The 20957-nt window shown below is 41.6% G+C and overlaps 1 protein-coding gene across 2 annotated transcripts in view; it reads right to left on the reverse strand.

Moving 5' to 3' along the window:
• The window catches only part of PRDM6 (PR/SET domain 6), a 95442-nt gene that overhangs the window by 13041 nt on the left and 61444 nt on the right, over positions 1-20957 (reverse strand). For both annotated transcript variants that reach the window (XM_072957709.1, XM_072957710.1), the window contains 3 exons: positions 18773-18900; positions 15125-15249; positions 3538-3880 (listed from right to left, as the gene is read on the reverse strand). In XM_072957709.1, the coding sequence (XP_072813810.1) occupies positions 3538-3880; positions 15125-15249; positions 18773-18900 (596 nt within the window). The remainder of the gene's footprint in view (positions 1-3537; positions 3881-15124; positions 15250-18772; positions 18901-20957) is intronic.

Consider the following 20957-nt stretch of genomic DNA (forward strand, 5'->3'; position numbering starts at 1 on the left):
GCTCAGGGTTCATGTACTCCACCCACTGAGCTATACCCCCACCCCCTGGCTTTGTATGTTTAATAATGACAAATCAAGAAACAACAATTCTGGGGCCCCTGGACCCTCATACGAATGCATTTTTATCTTTAGCACTAATTCCTAACTTTGCCAAGTGGAATTTTTTTCTGCGTTCAGCATAAATAACATGGTAATGAAAAATGGTAATGTTGGCAACCCTGGGTTTCCTCGGGTCTCTTTCCATCATATCAACATGTAGACTTACTGATGGTCCCTCACATGAAAAAACTTACAAATAAATTCATACACAATCTCTTTGGTGAAGGTTCAAATGTCTTGGGTTTCACGGCCAAATATTCAGTCTGTTGAGTGAAAACTCTTTTGGACCTGAGATTCAGGGGCCTGTTTCAAATCTGGACCTGTTTGAAACTCTAACCTGTTTACTTTCTGACTTTGTCTTCTGTGTCTCCCTTTCTTGCCTCTACTTCTAGCAAGATTATCCTATCAAAAAAAAAAAAAAGCATTTGAGTTTTTCAAACAGAAAGGAAATGGTTTCTGACTGGTATGTTCTAAGCTTTTTCAGTGTATTTGGCTGAATGGGCACAAACTGCCACTAAAAGCCAGCTAATTTATGGAGTCAATCACTAAGGAAAATATGTAGATTCAGCAGTTGTAACTCTCCAAATGGACAATAAGAGAAAAGACTCTGAATTTTACAATCATGCACAAACTAATGTTCCATTTGAGTTCTGTATATTTCTCCTCTTTAGAATTCACCTATGTGGTTAAGAATTACGGAGTGTACCTTCTACTTCCAAACTTGTTGGTACCAAGGGAGCGTGCTAGGTTCTGGAACACCATACAGCTTATCCAGGCCTGTGTGCTAAAAGTAAATTATGTACCTAGAATGAAACTAGTGGGTCAAAGCCACTGGGCATCTCCCTCTATTTCCCTTATCTCCAATAATCAACTCCTGTGTGAGGGAGTTATTCAAGCACCTCCCCATGAGAAGTAAGAAACACTGTATATGATTACGTTGCCTTTAAAGGAGTTAATTTTTTGAAGTCATAATTTTTAATTTTAACTTATTCATGAATGATGGTGATCACCTCTCAAGTTTTCATCAACAAGGCACCGGGAAAGGCAAAGTAGGAACCCACTGTTTGGGCAATTTGATCTCACCCTGGCGATCTAGCTGAATATCAAGCACCCATTACTTCACCTCATCTGGGAAGGCTCAACCAAACCATACCTGGGCATCAGCATCAAATAAGCCCATCAGGGTCTAGAATGGGATGGGAGTCTCAAACCACTTAGACTTTGGCCAGTAACTCTAGATTAGCTTGGAATCAGCACTGATCTAACCATCTCTCATGGAAGTGCATTTTTGTATATGTAAGTTTTCTAAATTTATCAGGTACTTTTCTGACAGTTTACAGAGATGCATGACAAATTCTGACCCTATTATTTGACGGGACACTTCATAGGGACTTAAACCACAATACACATATGTCTTTCTAAGTGTAATGGGGGTCAGACAAAACAGTCTGTTTCATTATCTTTCTATTTACCATGACATATTTTCATTGCTTTATGTGACATTCAGCATGAAATCGTATTGTATTGAAAGCTAAGCTGTGAGTTTCAGTATCCAGAAACTTTCAACTATCATTCTATCTTAACTTCTATGTTGTTATTATGATCACAATGAACTTTTACAAATAATAAAATAGATCCATACAGTTAGAGTCACTCAATTTAAAAAGCAAGTTGATAATAACAAGATTTTAGTGCACTTTTTGTATTTAAAAAAATAACTAAAATGCCTTGCAAACTTCGAATAAATATCTCGAGGCTATATGCATACTTGCAAGGAAGGTAAGCGTTCAAAAAACTCCTTCTGGAGTAAGGAAAACCTTTTCAAAACTTTTGTGTCTCCCCTAAAGCCAATAATACTGAGATGTGAAGAAGTCTGTTGATACTCTCACCAGGGGCTCTCCTATTGAAAGCAAAAGATTCTAAAGACACAGCTGCCTTCATAGCCCTAATACAAATGTTTCAACATTAATTAGTTACAGCAATGATTGATGCCAAGCATGTGGTTTCTAGAATGGGACAAATAAAAGCATATACACACGTAAGTGTGCACATGTATCGTGAAATGGATCATTATTTCAAAAAGGATCCACCTCCTCTCTGCTACCTTTCCATCCTCCCTACCTGCTTGGGTTCTACCACCTGCCGTATCCTGCAGACCTGGGAGGGGAGAGTTGGATGCAAATTATAAGGCAAGGAGAGCTGAGTGGTTTAAGGGTTAATCAGTGGCCAAATTAAGAAAATAATTCAGGAGTCCTGCTTCCGAGTCTCCTATCCTACCTCCAAAAATCAGTTTCTGCTTTTATATTCAAAACAGTCTAAGCTATTTGGGGTTTAATCAAATTTTCATAGGACGTGAACAGATAAAACACAATCCTTTCTCATTGCATTAATTTGATTTTTGTCTTTTGCGCTCCCAGCTATCAAGACTGTCGAATAAACCAGTTTTGATTCATAAATTATAGTTCCATTATATCTCCTGTGCCACTCGTCAGAGTACCTGAAATTTTAATTCACTTGTTCAGCTAAATTTCATCCTCAGTTCACGGCCATAAAATTCTTTATTGACAAACTTTCAAACCAACTTTGACTCTGAGGTATCTAGTCAACATTTTTCTTCTGTGTGGATATTAGTTTATTGAATAAGTGGCATCTGTTTTCCTCCACATCACTAGCAGAGGAGGTATTTCCTTTTGACAGCTTTGCAGGATTTATGGGTTTGCATGCTCTGAAGAAAAATAGTACTAAGCAAAAAATTCCAATTCATTACCTCTTAGTACTTAATTAAGTTCATACCCATGGCACACTGGAGGTGAACCCTGAAACAACTGTGACAGCAGCCGAGCAGCCAGCTAGATTATCTCTGGGAGACAGAGGGGATTCTAATTATCCTGACCTCATTTTTTCCATCTATGATATTCATAAATGTGCCTTCTATTTTTTTTTCCAGAGTACGTATCTTTTTTTTTTTTTTGAAGTATAGTCAGTTTACAACGTTGTGTTAGTTTCTGGTGCACAGCACAGTGATTCAGTTTTTTTTATCTATTTATATCTATATCTATATATATTCCTTTTCATATTCTTTTTCATTATAGGCTATTACAAGGTATTGAATATAGTTCTCTATGCTCTACAGTAGGACCTTGCTGTTTACCTATTTTATATGTAGGAGTTAGTGTCTGCAAATCCCAAATGTGCCTTCTATTTTGCTTCCCTTTAGACCTGGACAAAGCTGCTTAGAAAGGGGGGGCAGATTTCTCTGTGCAGCTACTATTCCTGCAGCCCTTCCAGACAATAAAGTCAAAGAGGGGCCAAACATTACTCTCTGACCTTACAGAACGCAGACCTCTGATTCAGAGGGCTTTCCCTGAGGTATGGCTGGAAGGCAAGCAGTGAGTCTCACTAAGCAAACACCTGGTGAGAAGTGAGAGGTGGGCTTACCTGTCGGGGTTCTGCGTGCACACATGCATCTGTAAGAGGATCCGCTGCGTAAAAGTCTTAAAGCACTGTCCACATTTCCAAAGATGCCAGTCACTGAACTCCGAGTGGAGCTGGCTGGTGGAAGTCGGGCTCGCCAGGACTCGCTGGTTTTTCACGTTGATTTGGTTAAATCCTGATTCAATGGGCCCGGACTTATCCAGGAGGGAGAAGTTCCTGCTGCATGGAGTCTGTGGGAAGACAACGGAGCGCTGCTGGGTGGCAGGGGAGAGTTTGCTGTTCTTGCTGAAGGGCTGCAGGGCGTCCTGTCTGCACATGGCTTCCATGACTGTCGAGGGTACATTTACTGGGAAAACAGCAAGAGTTTGAGAAGATCAATTTTAGTAGCCCTGAAAATAAGCATAATAGCACACACTTCTAAAAAAATCCCTCTAAGTCAACATTTTAAAAATTGGTGTTTCTGGACTCACAATGAACAAAAGAACAGCCAATTTGATTTGAGGGGGAAATCACTGTTATTGCCAGTTAACTCAGTCAGTGCCTATTTATTAAGCAACTACTGTCTGCTCCAGGTTTTTCCTAACTGGTCATTGCCCTCACTTACGACTTGAGATAAAAAGACTCCATAACTGGGGGGATTTGAGCTCGGAGGCACAGCAAGAGACAGGGAGAGAAAATGGGGCTCCCTAGAGAGGGTGGCCTTCAGCATGGCAGAGAAGGTAAATTCAGGCCTTCAGAATTTCAGGCCTTTCAACAGACCCTGCCAGCACAGGACAGATTTTCAAGGAAAAGTGACTAAAGAGGTGAAGGCAACCATATGAAAGACACCTGGAGACAGAAGTCTGGTACGCTGGTGGGATGGTGAGGCAATCAGGCTGACTGAACACAGTGTGGGTTTGCCAGCACTGTGGGAATAAAGGGTTGGGAGGGTAGACCTCAGAGGGCCTTTAATGTCCAAATAAATAAATACACAAAAGACTTCAGGCCTAAGAAATAGACACTGACTGTTTCTGAGCAAACGAATAGCAAGAAAAAAGAATCCATGTTTAGGGAAGGCTTGACAGAGGCAAAATTTACACGCAGGGTGCAGGCATAAGGTAAGAGTAGCAGGCATCAGAGTATGTGATCACAGAGGATGGTGCTTGCAACTCGGGCTTTGGAATCAGAAAGACCTGTGTTCAAATCCTAACTCTGCCTTTTACTAGCCTGGTGATCTTAGGCAAGTTACGCAGTCTCTCTGTGCTTGTGTCTCCATCTGTAAAATGAGGACAATGAAACTAATAATTTTAAAAGTAATGGCATGGCTTAGTGGGTGAGATGGTCTAGATTTTAACTCAACTACCTACAGCTGTCCCTTGGTATCCACGGCGGGGTTGGATCCAGAACCCCTGCAGATACCAAAATCTGCAGATGCTCAAGTCTCTTATATAAAATGGCATAGTATTTGCATATAATCTACTCACATCCTGCCGAATACTTTAAATCATCTCTAGACTAGTTATAATACATAATACCATGCAAATGCTAAGTAAATAGTTGCCAACATATGGCAAATTCAAGTTTTGCTTTTTGGAACTTTCTTAAATTTTTTTTCCCCAGAATATTTTCCGTCTGTGGTTGGTTGACTCTGCTGGAGCGGAAGCTGTGGATCCAGAGGGCTAACTGTGGGCAGGTATGGAATACCTAAATCCACAGTTTAGTCCTCGGTAAAATGTAAAGTGGTCACGGGAAGGAGTGAGAGATAATGCACAGGCAGCAGCTAGTAAATGCCAAGGTTGTCACTCAACAGATACTGAGTTCTATGAGCCCTGTCTTCCTCATCTTTAAACACCAGTTTGAGGTTTAAATGAGATAATGATAGTACTCATCACAGGGCCTACTATCAATATCAGTCACAATTCTTACTATTACAGAAGGAAAAGAGCCTCGAATGAAGGGAGATGGACCCAAGCGGGGTGGTGGCAGTTGGAGTGGGGAAAGAATGAGAAGAAACATTTTTGAGAAGGGAAACCTAATATATTTGAATTTTGTTTTTCTTTTTTCTTTGTCATTGTATTCATAATATACATCATGCGTTCACTTGTCAACCCACAGGTTCAGAGGTGATGAGAATCTTTACATTATGCTTAAAAACTATTATTCTTACTTTAATTATCTACTCTGGCAATAAAATTTGTTTCTTGGTATTTCAGGGATCATAGAGATTCAAGGTTACAGCATGGTCAAGAGAAGGAATTTAGAGACCAAAAAGTTTGAAAAGGATGATTGGCAAAAACGGTGGTGGTGGGAAATAAATGATGGCTGTTGACCATCGGGTTCAAGGTCATGTGAAAAGGAACACGTGAACTGGGTGCTCTCATTCTTCCCTGCAACAGACCATCTCTGAGATTCCAGTGGAGCAAGAAAACTCAGGTGTCAACTACAAAAAGAGAACAAGAGAGGACCACTACCGCCAGGAGGCTCCATGCTTGAGTGGATATGTAGACACCACGTGTGGCGGGGTTAAGGATGCCACTAAGGACTCTTCCACCCTGAGTGTTCTACACTTTCACATGTATTAGATGAATCCAACAAATGGAACAGCTCATCCTCTAGGGCTCTGTTGGCATGGCCCATTCTGTCTTATGAAGAAGAAATAAAGCAAGAGACTCACAGACCAGGAAAGAATGTGGAGTTTGTCTACTTGGTAGTTCTTTATCCTGATTGTATATTATACTCATAGAGATTTTTTTAAAATACCAGAATCTCTTGGTAGTGCCTGGAAATCTGCACTTTAAGTTCCCCAAGTGCTTCTAATATAAAATCAGAGATGAGAACCACTGATCTAGTCCTACCCTCTCTTATTACAAAAAAAAAAAAAAGCTGAAGCTCAAGCAGGTCTAATAACGCGTCACACATTCAGTTAAGGTCACAGCTAAGCTGGAAGCTTTAGCTTTCTTTCTGATGTGCAGGGTATTTTTTTTTTTTTTGACCATACTCCTATTCTATGTCTGCTCAATTGCTGTGGTGCAAAAATAAAAAGGACATTTTACAGCTAGTACAGACATTTGTGTGTGTGTGTGTATACACATATATAAATATACGTTATACAGGCATCTATGTGTGCACACATACACATATTTATGTACATGTCTATATTTTATATATAAGTATTTATGAATAATTTCAACTTTTGTGGCAAAAGTGTATAATCAATATGAAATGTGTGCACACATTTTAGACTTTCAAAAAACCTTTGTACACAGACTGTTAGTTTTAAAATATATATTGAAAAATAAGGAGAAATGTCTTATGTTTTCGCTCTTTCTTAATAAAAGACAAAAACAGCAGCATTGTCACAGACGAGGGTAGAACCCATCTTACTTAGCCTGTTTATAACTAATCTGGAAGAGACAAAGCACAGGGAAACCCACAAGTTTTCAGGCAACACTAAGCTCTTGCAGGCTAGGAAGGCCAGACTAGCAGGAAGGAAGACAGGGTGGGGAGACTGCGGAATGAAGATGTCATCAACATGCAGGAGGGCAGGAAAACCAGCCAGAAAGGAAAGCTTTCTGCTAGAAAGAGGAATATGATGCCTCCGGGGAAGTCACACAAATAACACTGTAAGTAGAGACTGTAAGTGCTGACTTCTTACTTAAGCCCCTGGAAAGTAACCGAATAAATTAATTCTCAAAAATTATTAAGGTCACAGAACCTTTCTATTAAACAAAAGAATATGCGGGCCAATGGAATTTTTCTAAGTTTAATAATCAATGTCAAAACAGTAATAAAGAAAAATGTCTACCAGTTTGTATAACAATCTGGGATAACGGGATCTGAGTTAATGATGATAGCATTTAGGCCGTAAGCATGGAGATGGCTGGAATAAAATGATTCTCTGTCTTATTATTTTCTCCTATGGGACACCTCTAAACAAATATAACACGTTTTTGGGACACAGTAGCAATGCTTGCTCTTTCTACTTTTGGCATGATCCTTTATTGTACTTGGGAATTAATTTAATTCTACTGAATGAAATGAGCTAGGAACAGCCTTAATAATTTCAGGTAATTTTCACAAAAGCAACCATATTTGACCCCAAAGCTGCCCTGCAGAGCCCTCACACACTTCCACAGGACCGGAGAGGTCAAGCTACAAAGCATACTTTTTTCAGCAGGACTTAAAGGACACAGAGGATCACTCTTCTTAAAAACCAGTCTGATTGGCCCAACAATTCAAAGTATTAACAAAACACAGGGAATTCACAGAAAGAGAATAGAAAATGAATCAGAAAACACTATCATATCCCAACCCAAGATAGGACAAACTGCAAGAGGCCAGAAGTGACTAATGAAAAGACCAAAAGGATGAAGAGATTTCTGTCTGAAGACGTACTGAGCAAGTAAAATCATTTCAGTCTATAAGACAGAGATTAAGGGGAAGAGGGCAAACTCTCAAAGCCCTAAAGGATTTATAGTCAAGGAGGATAATCAACTCATCAAATTTTACAGAACTATAACACTGAGAGAGTGAAATGCAGGATCCATAAAACAAAGTCCTACTTTACTCCCTCATCCATTCACTCAGTCCACAAGTGCTTACTGAGTATCTATGACGTGCCTGACACTGCTGGGGCTGTGGACACAGGGGAGCGAGAGTTACAGCTCCTATTCTCAGGTCACTTAATCTTTAGTGAGAGAGACAGATATCACACAAATGCTCTTACAGGTAAATACTGACTCAGTTTCATCAGATCTAAAATTCCATTCATTTTAAGTCACACCATCAATTGTAAGTCTCCCTGCATTGTGAGATATTTGCCAGGTCCAGAAAGATTAAAATGTGAAAAATATGTGAATTTGAGAACTGACAATATTCAGTTGCTCCAAGTGTAATAAGTGCTATGATAGAAAAGAAACGGGGCCAAGAAAACGTCTGTCAGAGATGGCTAAACCTGGGGTGGGAGAGATGGCTTCCCTGAGGTACTGACCCTGAGTGTGAGTCCTGAAGATGCGCTGGCATCAGATGGGGGCAAAGCAGGGAAAAGGCGATATGAGAGGAGATGGACTGTTGGCAGCTGTGCCACTGAGTCTGTGTGGCACACGAGGTAAGAAGGAGCTCAGGACACGGAATGGAAATAGGTGAGGGGAGGGAGGTTAATACAACAGAGGATGGTGGGGTCTGTAGAAGACTAAATAGAGCCAGGCTAGTCTGAAGATGTTTGAATTCTCATTTTGTAAAACAGTATGTGAGCCATACGAATATTTCTGGAGACTACGTAGCCCATTGGCTATCATATTAAAGAGGTGGGGACTGAGATGAAAAGGAGTATGAAAAAGTGTGTGTGTGTGTGTGTATAAATGAATTATTATGCTGTACACCAGAAACTAACACATTATAAATCAACTATACTTCAATTAAAAAAAAAGAGTAATGCCAAACCAAAAAAGGGTTTTAAGCTAGGGTATGAGGTCATCAGATTGATACTTTAAATGCACCATCACTCTATATCATTAAATGAAAAAGTGAGGTGCAGAACAAAGTATATAGTATTACTATCTGAATAAAAGGGGAAGGGCAGAGTGAGAGCCCAAGAAAGAGTGTGAGAATATGCTCGAATTCAAGAATGGGCAAAAAATACGCCCAGAAGGACACCAAAGAATCTGTCAATGGATTGCCTCTTGGGCGGACAATTACATGTCCACAGTACTTTCTGGATTTTGATCTATGGGACCAAACTCTCTTTTAACAAAACATGTGAGTAAACTGAGACAATAAAATCAGCAAATCAGTGAAACTCCACTTTTGCTGCTGTGATACCAAAAGAGGGAAAATGTGACCTGCAGGAGGCTACCGCAGGGGTCCAGGCCGAAGCTGATGGGGAGGCTGATCAGGAGGTGGCAGTAGCAATGAAAAGAAATGTATTTAAGAATATACAAGCAACAGGGCTTTCTAAATGCCTGGACAGAAGGGTGAGGAAGAGCGAGGTGTCAAGGTTTCTAGAAAGAGCAACTGGATGAATGAGAGTGAGAGGTAATGCACTAGGGGAGAGGCAGCTTGGGCGACAGAGTAGAATGGTTTTGGTTCTGAGATGTCTGTGAGACATGCAAGTGCAGATGGAAATCAGACAGGTGGATGGGAATCTGGGGCTCCAGTGGGAGAGGTCTGGATTGCCAGTATAAATCTGGGAGCACCTGTCTTAAGTCAGGTCCTTGGGAAACAGAATCTGAAATGGAGATTTGCAGTTTTGTGTGAAGGAAGTTTACTGGGGAGTGAAATGAGTGAAGACTTTGGCAAGGGCGATCAATAGCTCTGGAGGGCCTTCAGAGCTGTTCTGCTTTGGGGTAAGGGAAGCAGTCCTTCCTACCCGCCCACACTGACCAGTCATTGGACACAGGCTACGTGGGGAGGGAACATGACTGGGGGTAAAGCAGCTCTCAGAGGCTGAAGGCAATTCAGCTGTCAGCTGTCCCCAGAAGTAGGGGAACAGGGGCCTCAATCCTAAAGCAAGGTTGGGATCTAGGCAGGACACCACACCATCCCACAGCACCCAAGAGGTCAAATCTCTCATGATGGTAGGTTCCTATGTCCTCTGCCACTTCCTTCTGGGAAGGTGTTTTCAGTGGCTGCTGCCTTCTGTTAGGAGTCCTGTGCAGACACGAAGCCATCTCCCTGGGGTGACTTCTCTGTTTCTTCTGGGATCTTACAGGTTTCTCCAGTTCTGAGGCAATTTTTATACTAGCTTCTTGACCCAGGGTTTCCACAACTGGCAGGTAATGCAAAATCCAACCCTACACCTTCCCACAGTTAGGGCTGGTTTTTGGAGTGTGACACGGTGTTTTTACCAACAGCCCCAGATGGACAATTCCTTGGCCTATGGGCTTGAGGGTAGCACATTCCTATGTCCCATTTAGGGACAAAACAGTAACTTCTGGTTCCTGAGTTTATGTGAGGAGTCCAATGCCAGCTGCCCACTGAGCATGAGGGGCCAGAAACCTGACTTCTCTCAACTGCATTACTACTCAGCCAAACACCTGCCCAGCTCAGGCTCCCTGCAGTAGCCATCTCACAGCCCTGCATTAGGTTCTGTACTGTAGTTGCTTGCTTATGTGCCTCCTCCTACACTGAGGTGCTGGAGGACAGGGTCTGAGTGTCTGTACCCCATCACAGTGCTCCCACAGGGCCCTGCAGAGATGTTCTCATTGTCCTCAATGTTCACAGACAGAAGGCTTGAGTGAGGCCTGGTTTCCCACTGCTGGTGGGACGGTGGGGGGTGGGGTGGGGAGGGCACTCTGTAGAAGTGCTCCTTTTTATTTCCTGCTCTTTAAAATCAAAAGAAAAAGGAGGGCCTCTTAGAGGGAGAGTTGACTTTGGTGCAGCAACTCCTGCACTGCTGTCCAGTTTCACATTCTGCTACCTCAGCTTCCCATGCCAAGACCGAAAAAGCAGCAGGAAGACTTGTTTAACATTTATTCCCAGGTTTTTTTTTTAATTTCCTCTGAAATGAGTATGAACACACTAGGGCCTTTACACTCTGCAGGAGCTGATCCCCTACTGGAAGCTTTGGGGAACCTCATTCCTTCTTGCGGATACAATCTGTCAACAGAGGCGTTCCTTCATGGTCTTCTGAAAGGCCCACAGTGGTTGGAGTGGCTCTCTCTTTGGAGCTCTATTACACTTAGAACTATGGTTTTTTTTTTTTTTAACAGAAAATAACATAGGAATTGCTTCCAGAATCCAGATGCCTATGGGAAACGCTGCCTTCTCTTTCAATGGCTTGTCCAGGCAGTGAGTGTGCCCCACTGTTCTCCGGCCCCTGCCGGAGGGGCCGGTTACTGAAGCCTGAACCCACCCCACACACTCCATAGGAAATGTGTACTTTCAATGTTGAAAGAACCATGGGCAGAAAATGATATTTTTATAAATGAAAGTGCTTAATAAATACCATTCACTGAGTTAAATCATATTTTCCTTGACTGTCTTGGGCCATGTATCAATTCCACTAACAACAAAAAAAATAGAAATCTGGTCGAAATATTTCTCCTTTCTAACAATGGCAATATAATTCTCAGTATTTCTCCAGCGAGCATGTATTCATTGTTTGCTCTGTGCATAACCCTGGTAAGGAGGCTCTGTGGAGGTATTTTGTCAAGCAAGTCTTTGATCTCAAGAAGCTTCTTTCTAAGATACTTAATTTATTTTTGTGGCTAGCTCAGTAGGATAAAAATTGTCTTAGAATTGCTAATCCCGTTGAGATGATTTAAACTACTAAGGGCTGGGGAAGGCTATCTGTTAAATTATCTGTCCATGCCCTTTCACACATTTGTGCTTTTAAATCACACAGAGAATTTTCTCGGTACAGAATAAGGAACCCTCATTATAAAGCATTCCCAGGTCTCTCCGTCTCTCCCATATGAATCATACAGGAGAATCTATCTTAGAGACAACATCATATATCACCCCCACGCTATCTGATGAAGCTTTCTGCTGGTTTCTTGGGTGGCCAATCACATGACAGATATATGACTTTGAGACAGGAACTGAAATAAAATTCCTATAATACCCTTAGGGGGAAGGGGGATTGTCACTGTTGAGCACTTAAGTTAAAGAATTAATTCTCTTTAAACTTCCCTCCACCCTTACTTAGAGCTCTGAACTCAACCCAGAAGAGCTGCTCAGTTTACCTACTGAAGCCACAATACTTCAACCTGCTGTGGCTTTGTGAATTTTCTCCCAAGGTTTTCAGGTGCTAAATGATATATAACACATGTCCTGGTAGGGTTGATTCAATACTCTGCTCAGCAGCCTCAGGAATGCTTCACACAGGTTGGCCTACAAGGGAAAGGAGGCTTGAAAAGTAAAGCATGTGATGTGGCCAGAAAGTACACTTTTTGATGACACTATCACACTGAACCTGAAGCTAGATGGTACACTGTTAGATACCACTGGCAGGTGGCTGTGAATGGCACAGAGAACCCCAAATCTTCCAGTCCAGCTCCTAAATCCCTTTCGTCCATGTAACCACATCACAAGGTGGAAGCAATGTTGTAGATGTGTGACTTCCACCCTAGAGATCCAGGTCAAGGGTAAGAAACGCGTTCCCTGAGGAGTCATTCCAGTTTCCATTTCTGACTCATCACTCAGTAAATGGTCATTCCATTCATCCAGTTCCTCAGACCAAAGCCTCAGAGTTCTCCTTGCCTCCTTTCTCTCTCACTCAGTACCCCAAGTGTCAGCAAATGATGTTGACTTTCCTTTCAAAATATATCCAGAATCCAACCACTTCTCACCACCTCCACCACTTCTGCACTGGTCCAAACCACCATCACCTCTTCCCTGAATTCCAGGAAGAGCCTCTAACTGGATTCCCTGCTCCATCCTCAACCTATCTAGTCTCCACTCAGTAGCCAGAGTAATCCTGTTACAACTTTAGTCACATCACTGTTCAAAACTCTGCAATAGCCCCCTTTATCCAGCCCACACAGAGCAAAAGCCAGGGTCTGGACAAGATCCCTGCCCCCTCCCATATCTAAGTCTTCTCCCCACCTCATTCACTCTGACACACCTATGTCAATAGCTTTGTGATGCTCTCCCAGTAGGCCAGTCATATTTCCATCCTGGAAATAAAAGGAACTGAGTCTAGCTGCCTGCAACACTCTGCTCCCAAACAATACATGTCTTGTTCCTTTGCCTCCGTAAGTCTCTATCCAAAGGCTACCTTCCTTGTAGAGCTCACCCTGATCACAGCAACTCCCAACTCCCGGCAATCCTTACCCCTTCTCTGCTTTATCTCTGTGACACTTATCATCACCTGACACACTATCTATTTACTCATTTATTTGTTGATAATCTGCCTCCCTCTACTGAAGATATAACCCATGAGGGTAGGAATTCCTGTCTGCTTTGTTCACTGCTGTTTCTGTGGCACCCAGCAATGACACTGGCCCACAGTAAATGTGCAACAAATATCTGAGCATTTAATGAATGAATGAATGGAAGAAATTTCAGGCTGTGTGCTATATACACTAGAACTCTAGATTCTGATATGTTTATTCCCAGACATTCTGCAGCACACACACACCACAGTATGCTCAGAGTCTGTAATACGCTGTATTAAAGGAAGAAACGGAGAGTCTTTCTGGAATCTTTTGGGATCAGATTCCATCCTTAAGAAGGTGAAGTTATGCCAAGGTTCTAACGTACAGACAGGCCCCTGTCAGCAGATCGGGAAGCTGATACTGGTGCTCTTCCACACGTGGACCTAGATCTAGCTTCAGGGGAGCCGGGGCATGGAGCCATTCTGGGAAGACAGAGCATCCTGGCCTCCACGTCCATTTCTGCCTCTAACATCAACCACACACTCTTGTCCAACACTGAGATTTTCTCCTATGAAAACAGACACTCTCTCAAATAGGAGTATCACTGTGGAAAAGAAACTTTCCAATGGAAACTTGGGAAGTAAGAGGAATGTACTTATATGTCCAAAGATTCATTTTTTGATTTGAGATTGGTTTGGGGTTAGGGTAAAGTAGAAAAGGAAAGTTGAGAGTAATACGCTTTTTGAGGATTCTGGGTTTTTTTTTTTTTTGAGGATTCTATTTTTAACAAAGAAAATAAAGACAACATGGAAAAGAAATATCTGATCATCAGCATTTTGATTAATAGCATTATGAACATTCTTTTATTTTTTTGGAGTTTGTGTGAGTGAGAGAAAGTAAGTGAAGGAGGAAAAATTAAAATAACACTGTTTTTCAAAATGAAGTTTCTTAAATAGATCTGTTCCCTCTGCTTCATTTTCTACTGCATAATCCCAATTACCCGTTCACAGATTAGTCAATTTGGTGACAAGAAAAAAATAGCATCGTTGAAACCAGCGTTTCTCACTGAAGCATGGCAAAACAACCTAATTCTGTGCCAAACACTGGAAATCACCTGATAACATTTTCCCAAGAATTGATAAAAACAAATATATAAAGTTTAGGTGAAAACTGCTTTGGAAGTTGGCACTTGCCCAGACGTTAGATTATTTTTTAAAACATAATGATGGCCATGGTAATGATCTAAAATGAACCATGTGACTTTCTTCTAAGAAATTTAGAGAGAGATAAATTCCTCAGTCAGATGTCTACGGTTTTTACTACCCTTCTCATTCCCATGCCCACTTAGGAGGAAGCACAGCCAATCAGCCACAGGGCTGTTATTCCTGATTAAACAGCACTGTTTTCTCATTATTTCATTTTTGCAAACAGTGTGACTCCAGCAAGACTGTGCACCCCTTCAGAGCAGAACTCGTGCCTTATGCTGCTCTTGTAACCAGACACAGAGTAGGTGCTCGGTAAATAACAGTTGCCTTAACATTCCTGCCAGCGATGATTTAAAACTAAGACTGAGGTTTTGAAATTATCAACAGGCAAAGAAAAACTGGCCTGTACAAGTTAAGATTCCCTGTGAAAAAGCAAAGGACATACACGGAAGATGATGGAACAGACTTGTGCACGTTTCTGTTACATAGAATGGATCACATTTTTGGAGTTTCAAACAACACTCTTAAAAAGTTAGCTTTGAGATAGGTACTGTGAAATGTGAATTCAGAGCTAAAATAAATTCTTACAGTTTTCATCCTGGGCAATGCATTGTAAAGGGATCCCAAAGAAAGACGTATAGCTGTCATTGTACCACACCAGAAGCTCGGTACCCCTGGGAATATCTATACAGGCTCGGTAGAATATATTCGACCTATTCAAAACAAAAGAAAACCCAGCTTAGTAATCGGTAGGACTCATGTGCCCCATCCACATTTTTATTGCCCCCAAAAAGTTCTGCCCAGCTCCACCTAAACAATTTCTGTTTGTAATAAAATCTGCACCCACCTTATCATTCTCGGCAACCAATTAGAGCCTGTAACCCAGTAAAATAAATAGCTTACAGTTTACTACCACAATGTCTCTCCACAGAACATCTTGGCTGAAGAGACAGATATTTGGCCCAAGAGACAGCAGAAAGGAAGAGTTCGTTTAAAAAAAAAAATCTCACACTAATGAGAAAATTCTCTCTTGGCAAATTGCAGACTCTGGTTCCTCAACATCACATATAAATTAATATTATTGATTTTCTTATTTGAAAGAAAAGCAGTAGGTGTATTCTTACAACTTGGCATTGGGAGTTCTCAACTCTGTAATAAAATTAAGCAGCTTTGTGATGTAAGGGTTGAAAGAAATAAAAAATTTCCCCCTTGCCTTTCTCCTAAAGTTTGATACCAGAGAAGAGAGAAACACTCTTATGTGAAATGGATGGAAATTCAATAAATACAAGGGGAGCACTCTACTCTGGCTGAAAAATTACACTCTGAAATGATAGAGTGAAGGGATCAAAAAATAAACATTTTTTTTATAGTGGCTGTGGTATAGTAAAGAAAAATCTATTTCTAAAAAAAGATTAAAAAAGTAAGAGGAGTCTGCGACCAGTTTTCTCAATGAAGAATTGCTACAAATATTAGCCTCCAGTTCAAGATAAAAGTGTTTAGGGTTGGTGGACCTTAAATTTAGCCTATCTGTAAGGAATTGGCTGGAGCAGGGCAATTTGTTCCTTGTATAACACTGCAGACATAAGGCGAATCCTTCACCACATTTTTCATGGCAGTGAGATATGCACTTGTCAACATATTTTGTCACCACAAAGTGGCTCTTGGCAATAGGATCATAAAGATCAATAAAAAAGTGCAGATTCTCAATATTTTACTTGCAGCTGCAAAAATTTCATTTATCTTGTTATTTTCCTTACTTGCTGCCATTCCGTCTCACGAGGGCACTGCTAGCTAAGCAGAATGTTTTTTCCCAACATTCTATGAATATCTGACAAAAACTCCAGCCAGTGGTCCAGACCTCACTACCCTTCCTCCCGCCGCATCTCCAAGAGCTGTACATTTTATTAATTCTTTCCACTGCTACATAAAAAAATCAAAATGGGAGTCGAGCTATAAATCACTGGCCATCTCCTAACTTGAGAAAAATTGAGTCTACTTTGTACTTCACCCCTTGTAACATTTCATCTCTCGGTTTGGCTTCCCTTAATATAAACACAGCGCCCAGCAAATGAATGTGTTAAAACCAAATGACATACTTTGCCGCTGAAAGGGCAGAACTGTTTTCGAGCAATGGGTGGTCTTCTGAGGCTCGGAGGAGGCCGAAAGGGGGAAAAAAAACGTGTAAGTGTACACCGTTCCTTACAAGCGGACAGAGCTTCCAAAACTCGCAGAAATCTCTGCATGTTAAAGCACATCAAAGGGATTTTTCCCTTTTCAGATAATATTTCCTTTGCTGACATGTATTTAGTATTGTGGTTGGATGACTCATAAAGATAGCTTCATGGCGTCCCAACGCAGTTGAAGTGGAACACATGCCAACAAACATTATTGTCAGCCTCAAAATAAAAACAAAACGTTCAGCGAAGGGTCAATCAATCAAGGGCGCTTTGAAGAAAATTCCATTTAGATATTACAAATCATAACAGAATGAATCTAAACCAGCTGACTTTTTGTGAAGAGGACGTTCATGTACAATAAAAAATTAGGCTGGCTCTTCGGGGTCCAACTTTTCTATTTTCTTACTCTTGGACATGGTCACTGGTGAAGGATGCCAGTTTTTAAATTGTGTTTTTGTAGCTCATTTTATAAAGATCTGAAGTAATCAAAAACAGACTGGCAGGGAGAACTCGATGTGTGAGCGCCATTATGAAAGGGAACCATAAACCCTGCTCGATTTTGACAGATAGGTAATGACTAATTCGTGCCCACCTTCCTGTAGGGGCTTCTCCTTTTCCCAGATTCCAAACTCGTCTCAAGAGCTCCCTGGGTGCTCCTTACAGAACCAGCCCAGCTACCTCTCGCTGAATGGACAACCTTTACTCCTTTTCTAGCTCCAAGTTTCATAAAAACTTCATGGCAGAGATGCAGCTGCAGTGAAGGTGGGTGAAGCCAATATACAGACTGTAACCAGATACCCTGGTGTGCAAGGTCATTTAAACCCTTATGTAATGAAAGATAACAGCCTAGGAAACCACGACAGTGAGTCACACGCTGCCTAAATATGTTCCTTTTGAATTGAAGGCCTTTGGAGAGTGAGCCAGATTTGTGCAGCCTTTGCACACATAGAAGGGGAATCAAGTTTTCCTTTTTTTAAGGCTTCATTTTTTAAAATTAAGGGAAAAAAGAAAGAAAACGAAAATAAATAGTCATAGGCAGGACTCCAAGTCGCCGAGCAAGGGCGCTTCTACTTTGATGTGTCTGTGGTGCCTGATAAAGCTAAACAGTTGCTTCTGACTCTAAAGGGAACACGGCTGTTTATAACTGAGCTCATATATTTACATGGCACATGTTTTCTAGGGATTTTGAGAAAAGAAGGCTTAGTGGTAGGGCTTTTTTCCTAGGGGATGGATTTCTGCCCTCTTGTCTCCACTCCAGCCTTTAGCACAAAGTAGAAAGAAACGCTGACCAACAGGTGTGCTGGGCTTAGCATCTGGGAGTCCACTTTGCTTCTCTGTCTCTACCCCATCCAGGCCTCCCTCTCAGACTCCAGGCAGTGAGAGTGGCTCCACTTCATCTTTGTTACTCTTTGGGCTTTGCCCAAAGATCTCAGGAGACCAGGGGCTTCTCTATGCTCTGGAACCCCCTCAACCCCTGAAACAGGCTCTGAATCATCACAGGGCCAAAGCCAAATGCTTTGGCACCTTTTGAGGGATCAAGAGAGGTTACTCTGTCTCAACCAAGGCTGTCGAACAGAATGGTTTTGGAAAAGCAGCCTTGGGAAGGTTGAGAGTTCTTGGTTTTTCATGCCTTTGTGCAAATGAAACTATTTCTTCTGGGAGACAGCCTGACTGAAGGTGATTAAAGCAAAGGATCTGGGGCTGCACCTCTGAACGCCTATTTATGTGTGCACACATCTGCCGGGGGACTCACCCCAAGTCAGTGAGTTCGCTGGGCTCACTCTGGTCACTGTCAAAGGTCAGGTGATGATGTGGAAGTAACTTTATCCTAGGGACCAAGTACCTAGCATCTTTAACCCTGAATTCTCAAGCCATTACTGTTACAAGTACTAAGGAGAGATCACAAACCTAGCAGAAAAGTGTCTGCCAGTCCTCGCAGAGTTCTTCAGAACCCTGCAGGATTTTTTTTTTTTTTTACAAAACCAGCAGCAAGCCTAAATTTACATATGCAAGGCAAAGAGCTTCAGCTCCATAAGTGGTAAATCAAGGCATACTTTACCTGTACTGAACTACTGTTAGATTCTGTTCTCCGCAGTGCCTGGCACATCGGATATACCTCATCCAGCTCGACTTACTAGGTTCCCCACCATCAATAAAGTGCTGTAGTGTCCCATCTTGGTCATATATCTAGAGAAGAGGTCAGAAGGTCAAGTAGTTAGAACGAATCATCAGCAATCATTTTCCCTGCTTCCCTTGGTGTCTTTATGTGTCGGCTGCAGGAATTTACTGCCCGTAGGTTTGCTAGTGCTTACTGATGCTTGTGGAAACTCCACTGGAGTAACAGGAGAGAAATATTTTTAGGTGATGCAAGTCAATCACGTTTTTCTTATCAAGCCAATCTTCCCTGGATTAAACATATTTGTGGCATCTGAAGGATGTGAGGGACCATGTTTCCCAAAGAATATTTAACTGCTTTTGACAGGCGACTCTTAAGTAATGAGCTGCTGGATAAACAAAGCAAGCTGAGAGGAGAGGCCACATTGACATAGCTGGAACATCCACATAAGGGCTCCCATCTCAAACACGTAACTGTTCGAAGGCATCTGGGGGGCAGTAACCATCATCTGTTCAACAAGTTGGTGACACCTAACAGAAGCAGGAGCCTTACTGGAGCTACACAGCACTAATAAAACAGACTGATTCAGATGAAATAAATGGACTCTCACCTCGCAGAAGATGTAGGACTTCAGCTGCCAGGACCTGAAACTATTAGGAGAGGGTCATCAAAAAAGCGAGACCCTCGGAAAGAGAAAGGAAAAAAAAAATACTACCATTTCCTGTGAGTTTTAGATGTCTTAACTGAGATTGGTCTAATAATTATTGCCTTGGGTTATCTCAAGCAGATTTTCTTTCAAGGTTGCATCCAAGAAAATGAAATCTGCTTCAAACCAGCCAATGGACAAGGGACAAAAAGTCTGATGCAAAACAATTAGCCAGTCCAGCACACATGGAGTCTTTGCCAACAGCAGACAATGGACTCCCACCTTCAGAAACCAGATCAGCCCTGGGCACCATGGAGGGTGTGGTATCTAGAGGAACAGGAGATCAGGGGTTATATATGTACAGCCATTCTAGAAGGTCATCCTCAGTCCTAGGGGCATCCAGGAAGCAAGGAATACAGTTCTCAGAAGGACCATGACAAAGCTGGTCCTTTTCAAATAAAATCAGCACTGAGATTGCAGTAGCTACTGAGGTGTTCCCCAGAGCATCCTGAGAACTTGTATCTCTTACTCTTGCTCATCAGCCTTTCCACTTTTCTTTCCAAATAGACATAAAGATTAAGTTTCACAGAGAGCCTCACTGGTTACATTTAGGCCCTAAAATTAGTAGGATCATTCATATTAACTTAGCTCAGTATTTCTATTCTGGGGGCCAAAGGGCTTAGTGATGACAGCTTTTTTTGTTTGTTTGTTTTTGTTTTTTTTTTATCATCACCAGTCATTTTTAAACGGTTGATTTTTTTTTTTTTCGGCTTTTCTTGAACTCATCTGTCTTCACCTCCGACCTTTCCACTAACCCCTTGAGATAAAAGAGAGGCATCAATCTAATAAACACAATTGTTGGAGAAGTTATGACTGGGTAGCAGGCCAGCATGGTCACAGCTGATTATCAACGTAGCCTGAGAAGAAAGAAGAGATTCTTGGATTCCTGGATTATAGTGTATTTAAGATTAATAACTTCTTTAAATTCCTATTTGGGGATGATGGCAGAGAACAGATATATTTCATGTGGTGGATACATCTGCTCCCTGAGCAATCAAATGACAGATTTCGTATTTAGGTTAGATTGCACTGTGATTATTTTGGTGTTCTTGTTCTTGTTTTTGTTTTTGTTTTTGTTTTAGGAAAATGGTTCGAAGAGTCTCAACCCTGAATCTGCTGTTGACAGCCCGTGTGACAATCAACAAAGCCATCAGTTCCTTGAACACCACTGCTTATCTATAATGGAGCCCAAATGATGATGACCCAGACCTCTGTCCCTTCCTTCCTCCATGAAAAACCTTTCATGACAGTTGCTGGTGAAAATAATTATGAAGGATTTTGAGACATGCAATTCTCCCCTGTGATTCTAGCTAATGCCCTCAAAGCCAAGTAAAACCCTTGAACATTTATATGTCACGGGTGCTGCCTTGAGTGTGAGCTCATCTGAAAACCACACAGTAGCCAATCAGTCTTGACAATGCT

The sequence above is a fragment of the Vicugna pacos genome, chromosome 3, assembly GCF_048564905.1.
Source record: "Vicugna pacos chromosome 3, VicPac4, whole genome shotgun sequence".
Classification (NCBI taxonomy): Eukaryota; Metazoa; Chordata; class Mammalia; order Artiodactyla; family Camelidae; genus Vicugna; species Vicugna pacos.